This window comes from Molothrus ater, chromosome 29 (genome assembly GCF_012460135.2).
Source record: "Molothrus ater isolate BHLD 08-10-18 breed brown headed cowbird chromosome 29, BPBGC_Mater_1.1, whole genome shotgun sequence".
In the NCBI taxonomy this organism is placed as follows: Eukaryota; Metazoa; Chordata; class Aves; order Passeriformes; family Icteridae; genus Molothrus; species Molothrus ater.
The window spans coordinates 1,084,957-1,098,745 of NC_050506.2; the positions used below are offsets into that span (position 1 = coordinate 1,084,957).

Here is a 13,789-nt window from a genome sequence, read left to right on the forward strand (position 1 = left end):
CGATCCCGGCATCCCCCGCGCCGGGGGGGGGCTCGGGGGGGACCCCAAATTTCCTCTTTTCACCCCAAAACCCTCCCGGGACCCCAAACCCCCCCTGAACCCCCAAACACCCCCCCCAGCCCCCTCTGACAGCCCCAAATTCCGCTGCGACCCCAAAATCCCCCCCCAGCCCAACCCTCAGCCCGCAGAGCCGCCCCCCAAAATTCGAGTGCACCCCCAAAATTTACACCTTGAATCCTCTTCTTCCTCCTCCTCCTCCTCCTCCTCCTCTTCCTCCTCCTCCTCCTCCTCCTCCCCCCGCCCTAAATCCGCCTTCCCACGGGGCAGCCGCAGCCAGGTGGAAAACAGGCCCCGAAAAGGGGGAAAAAGAGGGAAAAAAGAGGAAAAAAGGAGAAAAAAAAGGGAGGAAAAAAACCAACAGGGAAGAGGATAAAAGAAAGGGAGATAGAAAAAAAAAAAAAAAAGAGGGAAAAGGAAGACGAGAGAAGCGAAAGGAGCGCGAAGGAATTAAAAAATAAAAGAGGATTAAAGAGGAAAAAGCAGGAGGTGAAAGAAGGAAGAAGAAAGAAAAAGGGAATAAAGGAGGAGAGAAGAAGGAGAAAAAGCAGGAGAAAAGGTAAAGGGTTAAAAAGGAGGGATAAAGTGAAAAAAAGAAGGGAAGAGGTGGGGGAAAAAGGGAAAAAGTTGAACAGAAGGGGAAAGAAGGAAAAAAATAAAAGAAGGGGAAAGGAGGGGGAAAAAAAAAGGGAAAAGAAGGAAAAAAATTAAAAAGTAAGGGAAAAGGAGCATAAACAAGGAAGAAAGAAGGGGAAAGGAAGGAAAAACGAGGATTAAAGAAGGAAAAACAAGGAATAAAGGGGGAAAAACAAGGAATAAAGGGGGAAAAACAAGAATTAGGGGGAAAATGAAGGAAAAGACGGAAGGGGGGACCCCGGGCGGGGACACCGAGGGGCGGCCCCGCCCCGGGACCCCCCGGACCCGCCCCGGGACCCCCCGGTCCGGCCGGACCGGCCCCGCCGCGGGCTCGGGGCGGAGCCGTGAGTGGGGATTGAAATTCGCCTTCCCTTGTGCCTGTTAAATGGCACTGTGTTTTGTTTAATTTAATTTAATTTAATTTAATTTTATTTTATTTTATTTTATTTTATTTTATTTTATGTTATTTTATTTTATTTTATTTTTAAATTAAATTCTATTCTATTTATTTTATTCTATTCTATCTTTAATTCTATTCTATTTCATTTTATTTTAAAATTGTATTCTATTCTCTTTGATTCTATTCTATTTTTAAATTTAATTTAATCCTATTCTATTTTATTCTATTTTATTTTTAAATAATATTTCATTTCATTTCATTTATTTCATTTATTTGAATTTCATTTCCAGCCCCCGTATATATACATATATATCTATAGATATAGATATATATGTGTGTATTTATATTTATACATATATAAATTTACATTTCTGTTCATATTTATGATTAAATTTATATTTATGATTACAGTTATATTATCTCGCTATTTTCCTCAACCAGCCCAATTTTCCCTCCTCAGGCTGAGCTTTGGGATGCAGCTGCCCCTGGACAGACCCAGAGCATTCCCGGGAGCCTGATTGGAACCTGAGCAGCACCAGAGGGTCCCATGGAGCAGGAGGGGACCCCCGAGCCCCCCGAGGAGGCTGCGGGTGGGGACAGAATTCCCAGTGCTGGGGGTGCAAATCCTGGTGTAGGGGATGGAGTTCCCAATGTTGGGGATGGGATTCCTGAAGTTGGGAGCTCAATTCCCAATGTTGGGGATGGAATTCCCAATGTTGGGGATGGAAATCCCAGTGTTGGTGACGGAATTCCTGGTGTAGGAGCCACATTTCCCAATGTTGGGGACGGAATTCCCAATGTTGGTGACGGAATTCCTGGTGTAGGAGCCACATTTCCCGATGCTGGGGATGGAATTCCCGGTGCTGGGGACACAAACCCCGATGTTGGGGCCACAATTCCCAACGTTAGGGATGAAATTCCCGGTGCAGGGCATGGAATTCCCAATGTCGGTGACAGAATTCCCGTTGCTGGGGACACAATTCCCAATGTAGGGGACACGATTCCCAATGTTGGTGACACAATTCCCAATGTTGGGGACACGATTCCCAATGTTGGTGACACAATTCCCAATGTAGGGGACACGATTCCCAATGTTGGGGACGGAATCCCCGGTACCGGTGATGGAATTCCCGATGTTGGTGACACAATTCCCAGGGCAGGGAGCTCCCGGGAAGGTTCTGGGGGCCCACCTGGGCAGCAGGAGGGGGTCTCCAGCCCCGAGGGACCCCCGGGGGGCTCCCCCAAGGAGCAGCAGCAGCCCTGGCATGAGGGGTCCCTGCAGGAGGGGTCCCCCAAGGGGCAGCCCCTGAAGGAAGGGGGGGCCCCCAAGGGGCAGCCGGCCCCACAGGAGGAGGGGTCCCCCAAGGGGCAGCCCCAGCCAGACAGGGGCGCCCCCCAGGACAGGGGGTCCCCCCCGGCCGAGCCCCCCCGGGCGCAGCCCCCCGGGGATTTTTACTTTGTCAAGTGGATCCTGTGGAAGGGGCAGCGCACGGCCCTGGTGATGCAGAGCGAGAACGGGCCCTGCCCGCTGCTGGCCATCATCAACATCCTCCTCCTCCAGTGGAAGGCAAGCTGGGGGCACCCCCAAATCCCCAGGGGAGGGGGCCCAGGGTTGGGATGGGATGGGATCAGTGGGATGGGATGGGATTGATGGGGTGGGATAGGATGGGATGGGATCGATGGGATGGGATGGGATCAATGGGATCGATGGGATGGGATCGATGGGATGGGATTGGATGGGATCGATGGGATGGGATTGGATCAATGGGATGGGATCAATGGGATGGGATTGGATCAATGGGATGGGATCGATGGGATGGGATGGGATCAATGGGATGGGATCGATGGGATGGGATTGGATCAATGGGATGGGATCGATGGGATGGGATGGGATCAATGGGATGGGATCGATGGGATGGGATGGTATGGGATGGGATGGGATCATTGGGATGGGATCAATGAGATCAATGGGATCAATGGGATGGGATGGGATGAGATGGGATCATTGGGATGGGGTGGAATGGGATCAATGGGATGGGATCAATGGGATCAATGGGATCAATGGGATGGGATCAATGGGATCAATGGGATGGGATCAATGGGATCAATGGGATCAATGGGATCAATGGGATCAATGGGATCAATGGGATCAATGGGATGGGATCGATGGGATGGGATCGATGGGATCAATGGGATCAATGGGATCAATGGGATCAATGGGATGGGATGTGCCCAGCCTGCTCTGGTTGCCCCCAGGTGAAGCTGCCCCCACAGACAGAGGTGGTCACGGCCGAGGAGCTGATGGCACATTTGGGTGAGTGGGGACCCTGCTCTGGCACCAGGAACTGGGGTGGGGGGCTGCAGTGGGACCCCAACATTCCCTGGGGGGGGACTCTGACCCTGCTGCCTCGCAGGGAATTGCATCCTGGCCACCCAACCCCGGGACACCTCGGAGGGGCTGCAGCTGAACTTCCAGCAGGTGAGGAGCAGCCCCAGGAGGAGCATCCAACCCCGCTGGCTGCAGGATTTGGGGTGGCACCTTCAGCGGTGACCCCTCCCCGCATTTCTGCTGCCCCCCAGAACATCAATGACACCATGACAGTGCTGCCCAAGCTCTCCACGGGGCTGGACGTCAACGTGAGGTTCACGGGGGTCTCAGATTTCGAGTACACCCCCGAGTGCATCGTCTTCGACCTCCTCAACATCCCCCTGTACCACGGCTGGCTGGTGGACCCCCAGGTGAGCCCCCCTGCCTGGCTGCTGGTGCCTTCTGTGGGGTCACAGAGGTGTCCCCAGGGCTGGAGAGGGGCTGGGGCTCGTCCTGGCCGAGGTGACCAAGCTGAGGATGGATGTCCCAACCCTGGGAGCGCTCATGGCCAGGTTGGACGGGGCCTGGAGGAACCTGGTCTAGCAGGAGGTGTCCCTGCCTGTGGTTTGGGGGCTCCAGATGAGCCTGGTCTAGCAGGACTGTGGTTTGGGGGGTGTCCAGATCCAGAAATGATCCAGAAATTCCCAACCCAAAGCCCTCAGTGATGTTTGGGGTGGGGCTTTGAACCTGAGGCAGTGCCTGGCTCCTCTGGCCATGGCAGGAGGTTGCACTGGGTGCTCCCTTCCCTCAGAAGGGACCCTCAGACCCCTCTGCTCTGGCTCCACGCCCACCAGGAGCTCACCCTGTGTCCCTTCCATCCCACAGAGCCCCGAGCAGGTCCAGGCCGTGGGCAAGCTCAGCTACAACCAGCTGGTGGAGAAGATCATCACCTGCAAACACGCCAGCGACTCGCGCCTGGTGAGCGAAGGTAACGGCCCCGCTCCCTGCCCGCGGCCCTGGGGGCACCGCCGGGCACCCCCAGCCCCGCCACGTCCCCGCTGTGCCCGCAGGGCTGGTGGCAGAGCAGTTCCTGGAGTCCACGGCGTCTCAGCTGACCTTCCACGGGCTGTGCGAGCTCACGGCCCGCGCCCGCGAGGGAGAGCTCGGCGTCTTCTTCCGCAACAACCACTTCAGCACCATGATCAAACACAAGGTGGGACCCCAGAGCCCTCTGTGCCCCCCAGAGCCCTCTGTGCCCCCCCAGAGCCCTCTGTGCCCCCCAGACACCCAGCCAGGGCTCACTGTCACCTGTCCTGTGGGAATGTTCCTCACGCGGGGTCACCAGATGCGGTGGTGTTCCCCAGGAGGAGGGAAGGGATGAGAATCTTGAGTCCATGTTTCAGAAGGCTGATTTATTATTTCATTATTTTATGATATGATACTATATCATTATTGTATTAGATTAGATTAGATCATCATTATATTAGATTATATCATCATTATATTATATTACATCATCATTACATTATATTACATTATATTATATTGCATTATATTGCATTATATTACATTATATTACATTATATTACATTGCATTATATTGCATTATATTGCATTATATTGCATTATATTGCATTATATTATATTATATTATATTATATTATATTATATTATATTATATTATATTATATTATATTATATTATATTATATTATATTTCATTATATTATATTTCATTATATTATATTTCATTATATTATATTTCATTATATTATATTATATCATCATTATATTATATTATATCGTCATTATATTATATTATATCGTCATTATATTATATTACATTACATTATATTATATTATATCACCATTATATTATATTATATCGTCATTATATTATATTACATTACATTATATTACATTGCATTACATTACATTGCATGATAAGAAAATGCTCTGTTAAAACTGTACTAAAAGAATAGAAGAAAGGATTTCATCAGAAAGGAATAGAAAGGAAAGGAATGATAATAAAATCTTGTGACTCTCTGAGAGTCCGAGACAACTGGACTGTGATTGGCCATTAATTAAAAACAACCACATGAGGCCAATCAAAGCTGCAGCTGCTGCATTCCACAGCAGCAGATGATCATTGTTTACATTTAGTTCCTGAGGCCTCTCAGCTTCTCGGGAGAAAAAGATCCCAGCAAAAGGATTTTTCATAAAACCCGCCTGTGACACTGTCCCTCCTGCCCAGGGCCACCTCTACCTGCTGGTGACAGACCAGGGCTTCCTGCAGGAGGAGGGGGTGGTGTGGGAGAGCCTGCACAGCGTGGATGGGGACAGCAGCTTCTGTGACACCGAGTTCCACCTCAGCCACCCCCTGGGCAAGGACAGGGCCACCCCGGCCCCCCCGGACCCCCGGCTGCAGCAGAGACAAGTGGACCAGGTGTGGGGACAGGTGGTGGCAGTGGGCGTGGGTGTTGTGAGGCCCCCAGGGTGAGGGAAGAGATGAAATTTGGCTCAAAATTCTCAGAAGGCTGATATTATATTATATTATATTATATTATATTATATTATATTATATTATATTATATTATATTATATTATATTATATTATATTATATTATATTATATTATATTATATTATATTATATTATATTATATTATATTATATTATATTATATTATATTATATTATTATATCATATCATATTACATTATATTACATTACATTACATTACATTACATTATTTAATAATATAATATTATTACATTACATTGCACTATTACATTACCTTACATTACATTACATTATATTTATTATAGAATGCCATGCTAAAACTATACTAAAGAAACAGAGAAAGGACGCAGACAGAAGGCTTAACACGAATGATAAAATTCTTGTTATAATAAATAATATAATCGATTTAAAATAATAAAATTAAGTATTATAATAAAGTAGTATAATAAAATTATTCTTATGTTTTAAAATATCACAAATCTGAATATTTTTGTAATAAATAAGGTAATATTTTATTAAATATTAATATTAACATTAATATATATATATATATATATATATATAATAAAAACCTGTGACTCCCTCGACAGTCCTGGCACAGTTGGCTGGGATTGGTCATTAAGTAAAAACAGTTCTTCACGTGTTGGAAAAACAATCTCCAAATCACATTCCAAAGCAGCCAAACACGAGAAGCTGAGGCTTCTCAGCTTCCCAGGAGAAAATCCTGGACAGGGGGATTGTTTTAGAAAACATTTAGAAATTTTTTTTTAAAAATTTAGAAAATAGGCACATTCCAAAGCAGCCAAACACGAGGAGCTGAGGCTTCTCAGCTTCCCAGGAGAAAATCCTGAGCAAGGGGGATTTTTTTTAGAAAATCTGACGGGAACGAGTGAGTCCCATCATGGATCCCGCAGGGTTTGACCCCCCTCTCTTTGTGCTTCTGCCAGGATTTCATGGTGGCCCTGTCGCTGCAGCAGGGCCAGGACCCCTCCTCGGTGCTCAGCGACCTGGAGCTGGCGCGGCAGCTGCAGCAGGAGGAGTACCAGCAGCACCATCCTCATCCTCATCATCCTCACCAGCCCGCTCCTCCTCAGCCGCTCCCAGCGCAGGTAACCAGGGGGTGCTGCTGGCCCTGGGGGGGTCTCTGCAGGTCCCCCCAGAGCTCAGCCCTGTCCCTGTCCCCACAGGTGGAGCGGCGGCCGCGGCAGAGGCCGGATTTGGACTGCACCCTCCTCTAGCACCCCGTGCCTGGGGGTCCCCACGCCTGCGGCCCCCCAAAACCCTGCTCTGCATCCTCCAGGGACATCCTGGGGGTCCCTGTGGGCTGGAGAGGAGGCTGCGGGTGGGGACGGAATTCCCAATGTCGGGGATGGAATTCCCAGCGCTGGGAGCACAATTCCCACACAATTCCCAATGTTGGGGATGGAATTCCCAGCGCTGGGAGCACAATTCCCAACGTTGGAGATGGAATTCCCGATGTTGGGGACACAATTCCCAATGTTGGGGATGGAATTCCCAATGCTGGGGACACGATTCCCAACGTTGGGCATGGAATTCCCACTTTAGGAGGTGGAATTCCCAATGTTGGGGACACAATTCCCGGTGTTGGTGACAGAATTCCCGGTGTAGGGGATGTTATTCCCAATGAGGGGTGACCGTCTGAGCCCACCCCAGGAGCACCCCAAACTTCCCAGTGGCCTTAACACAGGGGGGTCCCACTCAGGGGGGTCCCACACCTCAGTCCACGCTCCAGGACTCGAGTGGGTGTGGGCGTGGGGATGGGGGGGACACCTGCACCCCCTGTTCGAAATGTGGCCTTAGCCCTTGGCAAGTAAAGGACTTGTCCCCCTGCACGTGGATCTGGCTCCACTGGGGGCTTCTGTTCTCTGGGGGGATTTGGGGGGAGTTTGGGGGATTTGGGGTCACGGTTCCTCCGCGGGTTTGGGCGCCCCTCTGTGGGGTGCTGTGGTGCGGCGTGGCCGCCAGGCGGCGACAGGGAGCGAGTGGGGGTTCCATAGAGGCACAAATGGGGCACATTCTGGGGTGTCTATAGGGGGTATATGGGGCACGTACAGGGCTGTCTGTGGGGGGTATATGGGGCACATATAGGGCTGTCTGTAGGGGGTGTATGAGGCACATATAGGGCTGTCTGTAGGGGGTGTATGGGGTACATATAGGGCCATCTATAGGGTGTCTGTATGGGGTGCAAAGGGCACATACAGGGCTGTCTATAGGGGATATATGGGGTACATATAGGGCTGTCTATAGGGTGTATATGGGGTGCACAGGGCACATACAGGGCTCTCTATAGGGGGTATGTGGGGTGTATATGGAGCACATACAGGGCTGTCTATAGGGTGTTTATATGGGGTGCACATGGTACATATAGGGCTGTCTATAGGGGGTATATGGGGCACATATAGGGCTGTCCATAGCGGGTGTATAGGGGGCACCCTGGGGTCTATAGGGGGTGCAAGGATCCCGTCTCGGCGGTCGATTGCTCACGCCTGGGCCCCGCTCCGCCCCACGGCGGGCGCCGCTCCCCGCAGCGTTGCGGTGACGTCACTCCCGGGTTCGCGGTGACGTCACTGCCGCCGCTGCCTGGCGCGGGGCGCGCGCGGGACGGAGGGGGGCGAGCGGCGGCTCCGTGAGGGCTCCGGGCGGCGGCGGCTCCGTGAGGGCTCCGGCGGCGGCTGCGGGTGAGTGCGGCCGGGGGCGCGCGGGGCCGCCCCGCTCCGGGAGGGGCCGCCCGGCGGGGGCCGCGGGATGGTTCCCGTTCGCCCCCTCCGCGCCAGGCCCGCGGCCGGGCCTTTCTGCGGGCGTTGGGCGGGCACCGGAGCCATCCCGGGCCTCCATCCGCCCTCGGGCAGGGGCCGGCGGGGCCCCCCGGGGCTGCCCGGGCGGGGCCGGGCGGAGGCGGGGCCCCCCCGGGCCCACAGCGGCCTCGGGCCCCGGTCGCTGCCCCCCGGCCCGGTAGGGCGCGCAGCCCCCGGGCCCGGATCCCTCCCGGTCCCGTTTATCTGCCCACGACTTGAAAGCGTCGGGGTTTTGCCGGTTTCCAGCAGGATCGCTGCTAAAATCACCTCTTGGGGAGGGGGGTCCGGCCTGGCGGTGCCCCCTCCTGCACCGGCTCCGTGCCCCGGTGCCGGCACATCGCGCTGTGCCGCCGGTGCCCCGGGGGAAAAGGAGCTGCCGGCCCTGACCGGGGCCTCACCCCGTCCTCCCACGCTCCCCTCCCGTTACCTGCCCGCGGCGCGGCCGCGGGAGTCGGGAATTGCGGCACCTCCCTCCCGCCCGCCCTTGCGAAACCGGCCACGGTGGTTCCTCTTCCTCCCGCAGCCGAGCGGAGCCGCCCCGGCCCTCGCCACAATCCGTGTCGGGGATTCGCTTCCCGGGGGTGCCATCCCAACCGACCCCATCCCGACCCCGCGGGGTTCCCCGAAATCGGCCGGTGGGGAGGGACGGGGAGCCGGGATGCGCTGACCCCGCGGCGAGCGGCGGCTCCCCCAAAGGCTCCCCCGTCCGAAGCCTTTTTGAGGCACAAAGGTGCTCATTGTGTCGCCAGCAAATCCCTAATCCCGCGCTGGGGCCGTGCCTGGCCTCGGAGGGCTGGCGGTGGGCTCCGTGCCTCCGTTTCCCAGCGGGAATGGGGTTTGGATCAGCCGCGGGATGCGCCCACGGGAGGGAAACCAAAGTCGGGGGCTTCTCCCTTCTCCCGATCCCGCTGCGGAGGCGGGAGCCCGGCTCTGCCCTCGGGCTGGTCGCAGGAGCCGAGCTCCGGTTGGAAGCAGGACTGGGGCCCCTGTTAATGATCACCCTCTGACCTCCGGGCTGCAGGGAGCAAAGTCCCTCGGTGCCCGAGCCGAGCACCGACGGGGATTTCACCGGCGCCTCCCTGGGAGCCGAGGTGGAAATTGGGGTGCCTGGTGGGGCCGGGGTGGGATCAGCCATCTCCTCGGAGATGTCCCCCTCACCTCTCCCCCTCTCCCTCCCCCCAGCATGTTTCAGACCTTGTACAGCTATTTTTGGTGGGAACGGCTCTGGCTCCCGGCAAACCTCACCTGGGCTGACCTGGAGGACCGGGATGGGCGAGTCTATGCCAAAGCCTCTGACCTGTACATCACCCTCCCCTTTGCCTTCCTCTTCCTCGTTGTCCGGCACCTCTTTGAGACGTGAGTCCCTTCCCCGGGGGTGGGGGCGGATGCTGAGCCCCCGATCCGGCTCTCCCCGTGCCCTGGGGGCTGTGGCTGAACCCTGGGATGTGGCACCTTGTGCTCAGCCTGGCTGGGGGTCCCGATCCCCCCTAACAAACCCACGTGCTCCCTTTTCCCCACACAAACACGGCCTTGAGGCAGTGGTTTGTTGGGTAAACAATGGGAACAGACCCGGCTTTGTTGGGATGGCAAGAGAAGGGGGGGCCGAGTGGGGACAGCCTATGACAGAGGGACCCGAGGGGCTCCCCTGTGGCAAAACCCACCCTGGAGGAGGCACAGCAGGATGGGGAGACCAAGGCACTGATGGTTGTGGGTCCCTGGGTGGCTTTGATGGGGCCAAATCACGCAGGTGACAGGAACTCCTTCCCCAGGTACGTGGCCACCCCCCTGGCCGGGCTCCTGAACGTCAAGGAGAAGGTGCGGTTAAAAGCCACCCCCAATGCGGTGCTGGAGAGGTTTTATGCTGCCACCAGCAAACACCCCAAGCAGGTGAGGCTCAGGGGGTGCCCAGAGGCGCTTGGGGGGGTCAGGGTGGCAGAGCCAGGGCTGTGTGACACAGTGGGGCTGCCCTGGTGTCCCCAGGCCGACGTGGAGATGCTCTCCAAGAAGAGCGGCTGCACCGTGCGCCAGGTCGAGCGCTGGTTCCGCCGCCGCCGCAACCAGGACCGGCCCAGCCTGCTCAAGAAGTTCAGGGAGGCCAGGTGAGACCCCGCTCTCCTCCTGCCTGGTGTCACTGTCCCTCCACCCTGGGGGGGGCTCTGGGAGCCCCAGCTCGGCCAGGAGCTGCCTGGGAGGGTGGGAGATGCGGGATCCGGGGCCGTCCTCCTCCCTCCTGCTCCCCGGTGCCCGTCTGAGGAACGTCTGCTTCCTTTTTCCAGTTGGAGATTCACCTTTTACCTTATTGCTTTCATTGCTGGCATGGCTGTCATAGTGGATGTGAGTATTGCCCCCCTCCCCTTGCTCCCCTAGCCCCCCTGGCCCCTCTGACTCCTGTGTCTCCCCATCCTGCAGAAACCTTGGTTCTACGACCTCCGGGAGGTGTGGAAGGGGTACCCGATCCAGGTGAGCACAGATCCCATCCCAGCTGCCAGCTCACGGCTTCTCCTGAGCACCAGGGGGAACTGGGGGTGCAGGAGGGTTTGGGGGTCCTCAGGGCACCCAGATGGTGCCCACAGAAGGGGACCAAACCCCTCTGGGGGACACAACCTGTCCCTTGCCCCCAGAGCGTGCTGCCCTCCCAGTACTGGTACTACATGATCGAGCTCTCCTTCTACTGGTCCCTGCTCTTCAGCATCGCCTCCGACGTCAAGCGCAAGGTGGGGGCTCTGGGATGGGCTGGGGGACACTGGGACTTCTCAGCGGGGTTTTCTTCACCCTCATGGTGGGCAGGAGGGAGCAGCTGCGAGGATGTGGGGACACCCAGGGGCTGTGGGATGGGGCTTTTTGCTGTGGGTGGGATCCAGGCTGCTGTAACCTCTCCCCCATTGCTTTGGGCACAGGACTTCAAAGAGCAAATCATCCACCACGTCGCCACCATCATCCTCATCAGCTTCTCCTGGTTTGCCAACTACGTCCGTGCCGGGACGCTCATCATGGCCCTGCACGACTCCTCGGATTATCTGCTGGAGGTCGGTGTGTCCCCCTCCCCTGCTGCCACCACCACGTCCCCCATCCCGCGCCCCCTCCCAGCTCACCCCCTCTGCCCTCCCAGTCTGCCAAAATGTTCAACTATGCTGGGTGGAGGAACACCTGCAACAACATCTTCATCGTCTTCGCTGCTGTCTTCATCATCACCCGCCTGGTCATCCTGCCCTTCTGGTGAGCTCTGCTGGGGAATGGGGGGAAACTGAGGCAGGGGCTGGGGGAGTCTCAGTGACAGGAGTGGCTTTTCCTGGCAGGATCATGCACTGCACAATGGTTTATCCGCTGGACCTCTACCCTGCTTTCTTTGGCTACTACTTCTTCAACTTCATGATGGTGGTGCTGCAGGTGCTGCACATCTTCTGGGCCTACCTCATCATCCGCATGGCCCAGAAGTTCATAACTGGAAAGGTGAGAGGGGGCTCTGGGGATGTCAGGGGAGACCCCCCCAGATCCTGAATCCCGACTGCTCTTGGCCCCCCAGATGCCTTCAGTGGGGAGAAGCCGCTGTGGTTGCAATGGGGAAACCGAAGCACGGCAGTGGAATGGGGGGAGCTGCTGCCTGAACGCCCTTTTCCCTCTGCCCACAGGTGGTGGAGGACGAGCGGAGCGACCGTGAGGAGACGGACAACTCTGAGGAGGAGGAGGAGGTGGCCAAGAACGGTCCCCTCTCCAATGGCCACCCTGTCCTCAACAACAACCACCGCAAAACCGACTGAGCGCCCCGGACCCGAGAGCTGCCACCTCCCGCCACCGGCCCGGCCCCTCCGGCCGCTCCGCACCGGGAGCCCCGGAGCGCCCGCCGGGCCCGCCCCTGCTGCGGAGCGGGGCCGCAGCTCTGCCTCACGCTCACCGCCGGTGCCCTTCCACCTCTCACCTGCTGCCTTAATCCACTGCGGTTCCCCGGCCAGGCGGGGACCCCTCCGGGACGGCTCCATCCCTCCGGGGCGGTTCCTTCCCGCCCCGCAGCCCCTCGGATTGGCTCTGGCCGAAGAGCTCGGCCCCGGCCCCTCGCCGGGCTCTGCGTTATTCCCGTTTTCCCAACCGTTCCTTCACCGGGGGCTGGGGGGAAAATCCCCCTTTTTTCCTGAGCTGGGTTCGGCTGGAAAAGCCGAACTGGGAGGGAGGAGCAGGGAATTCCTGGGTGTTCCAGTGCCTCAATGATGGGATGACACTATGGAAGTACTTGGGGGAAGGAAGCTGCGGGCTTGAGTCACTCCTGGTGTCTCACAGAGTTTAATCCTCTCATTTCTCTTCACTAAATGGATTTTTGAGTCTCTCCCTCTCCGTGGCCTCTCCCAGCTGTAACAGGACAAATTTCCAAATTTCCAACTTGATTTTTTCCTTTTTTTTTCTTTTTTTTTTTTCTTTTCCTCCTTTCTATTTATTTGGAAGACAGAAGGAGCCGGGCTTGGCTCTGTCTCCTGCATCCTTTGGGATGCTGTGAGACCTCCCAGAACAGAGGGGTGGGAGGGGAAAAGGACCATTAACCAATGTCAGACCAAAACGTGTTTTGTTGTTCTTTGTTTTTTTGGGTTGGTTTTTTTTTTTTTTTTTTTAAATAAATAAAAGGTTAAATATATTAAAAGTTAAAAAAACTAATAAACTTGGGTAAAAAAAAAAAAATGACAGGATTTGGGCATATTCTGTGAGTGGTACAGTGCCCCTGGGGTGGGGGGGTTATTTTGGCATAGATCCCTTAGGCAGTGCTAAAAATGGGCAGAGTTGAGGATTTTGATGGTTTTTATGGTTTTTTTTTTTTCCTCCTAAAAGTTCTCCAAGTCTTCAAGCCCAGGCTGGAGCGTGGGTTTGGGCTCCCTGAGGAGCTGCAGCCCCGCTGGGATGACAAAGCCTCCATTCAGGTGGACTCTCAGGATGGAACTGGAGCTCCAAGAGGCCCCAGAAAGGTTTTATTTAACAAAGAAAGAAAAAAAAAAAAGGTTATTTAGCAGGAAAAAACAAGCCAACAAGCCTCCCTTGCACAGGGCTGGTGTTGGTTACTGGGGGCTGGGGT

General features: G+C 55.1%; 3 protein-coding genes across 3 annotated transcripts; 2 read left to right on the forward strand and 1 right to left on the reverse strand.

Annotated features, from left to right (window-relative positions):
• Positions 1 to 36: 36 nt before the first annotated feature.
• Positions 37 to 7,779, forward strand: MINDY1 (MINDY lysine 48 deubiquitinase 1). Its single transcript, XM_036397811.2, has 10 exons — positions 37 to 616; positions 1,554 to 2,660; positions 3,350 to 3,407; positions 3,508 to 3,572; positions 3,674 to 3,832; positions 4,287 to 4,389; positions 4,472 to 4,614; positions 5,655 to 5,846; positions 6,868 to 7,029; positions 7,108 to 7,779. Exons 2-10 carry the CDS (start codon positions 1,641 to 1,643, stop codon positions 7,156 to 7,158), a joined length of 1,953 nt encoding a protein of 650 aa, XP_036253704.1. The 5' UTR covers positions 37 to 616; positions 1,554 to 1,640; the 3' UTR covers positions 7,159 to 7,779.
• Positions 7,780 to 8,482: 703 nt separating this feature from the next.
• LOC129046964 (translation initiation factor IF-2-like) lies at positions 8,483 to 9,871 on the reverse strand. The gene is made up of 2 exons (XM_054517585.1): positions 9,135 to 9,871; positions 8,483 to 9,005 (listed from the first exon to the last, which is right to left on the reverse strand). Exons 1-2 carry the CDS (start codon positions 9,869 to 9,871, stop codon positions 8,483 to 8,485), a joined length of 1,260 nt encoding a protein of 419 aa, XP_054373560.1.
• CERS2 (ceramide synthase 2) lies at positions 8,504 to 13,334 on the forward strand. The gene is made up of 11 exons (XM_036397840.2): positions 8,504 to 8,619; positions 9,919 to 10,092; positions 10,506 to 10,623; positions 10,717 to 10,835; positions 11,013 to 11,070; positions 11,146 to 11,196; positions 11,358 to 11,450; positions 11,634 to 11,762; positions 11,846 to 11,952; positions 12,033 to 12,186; positions 12,366 to 13,334. The coding sequence occupies exons 2-11, from the start codon at positions 9,920 to 9,922 to the stop codon at positions 12,492 to 12,494; spliced, it is 1,131 nt and encodes a 376-aa protein (XP_036253733.1). The 5' UTR covers positions 8,504 to 8,619; position 9,919; the 3' UTR covers positions 12,495 to 13,334.
• The last annotated feature ends 455 nt before the right edge of the window (positions 13,335 to 13,789 follow it).

Excerpts from the sequence above, each read along its gene's own strand:
- LOC129046964 (XM_054517585.1), bottom strand. The coding sequence starts at position 9,871 with ATGGCTGATCCCACCCCGGCCCCACCAGGCACCCCAATTTCCACCTCG. Across the intron at positions 9,006-9,134 it reads GGGGAGCGTGGGAGGACGGG|AGGTGATTTTAGCAGCGATC; the intron begins GTGAGGCCCCGG and ends CCCCTCCCCAAG.
- CERS2 (XM_036397840.2), top strand. The coding sequence starts at position 9,920 with ATGTTTCAGACCTTGTACAGCTATTTTTGGTGGGAACGGCTCTGGCTC. Across the intron at positions 10,836-11,012 it reads AAGAAGTTCAGGGAGGCCAG|TTGGAGATTCACCTTTTACC; the intron begins GTGAGACCCCGC and ends TCCTTTTTCCAG. Across the intron at positions 11,451-11,633 it reads CCTCCGACGTCAAGCGCAAG|GACTTCAAAGAGCAAATCAT; the intron begins GTGGGGGCTCTG and ends CTTTGGGCACAG.
- MINDY1 (XM_036397811.2), top strand. The coding sequence starts at position 1,641 with ATGGAGCAGGAGGGGACCCCCGAGCCCCCCGAGGAGGCTGCGGGTGGG. Across the intron at positions 2,661-3,349 it reads TCCTCCTCCTCCAGTGGAAG|GTGAAGCTGCCCCCACAGAC; the intron begins GCAAGCTGGGGG and ends GGTTGCCCCCAG. Across the intron at positions 3,573-3,673 it reads TGCAGCTGAACTTCCAGCAG|AACATCAATGACACCATGAC; the intron begins GTGAGGAGCAGC and ends GCTGCCCCCCAG.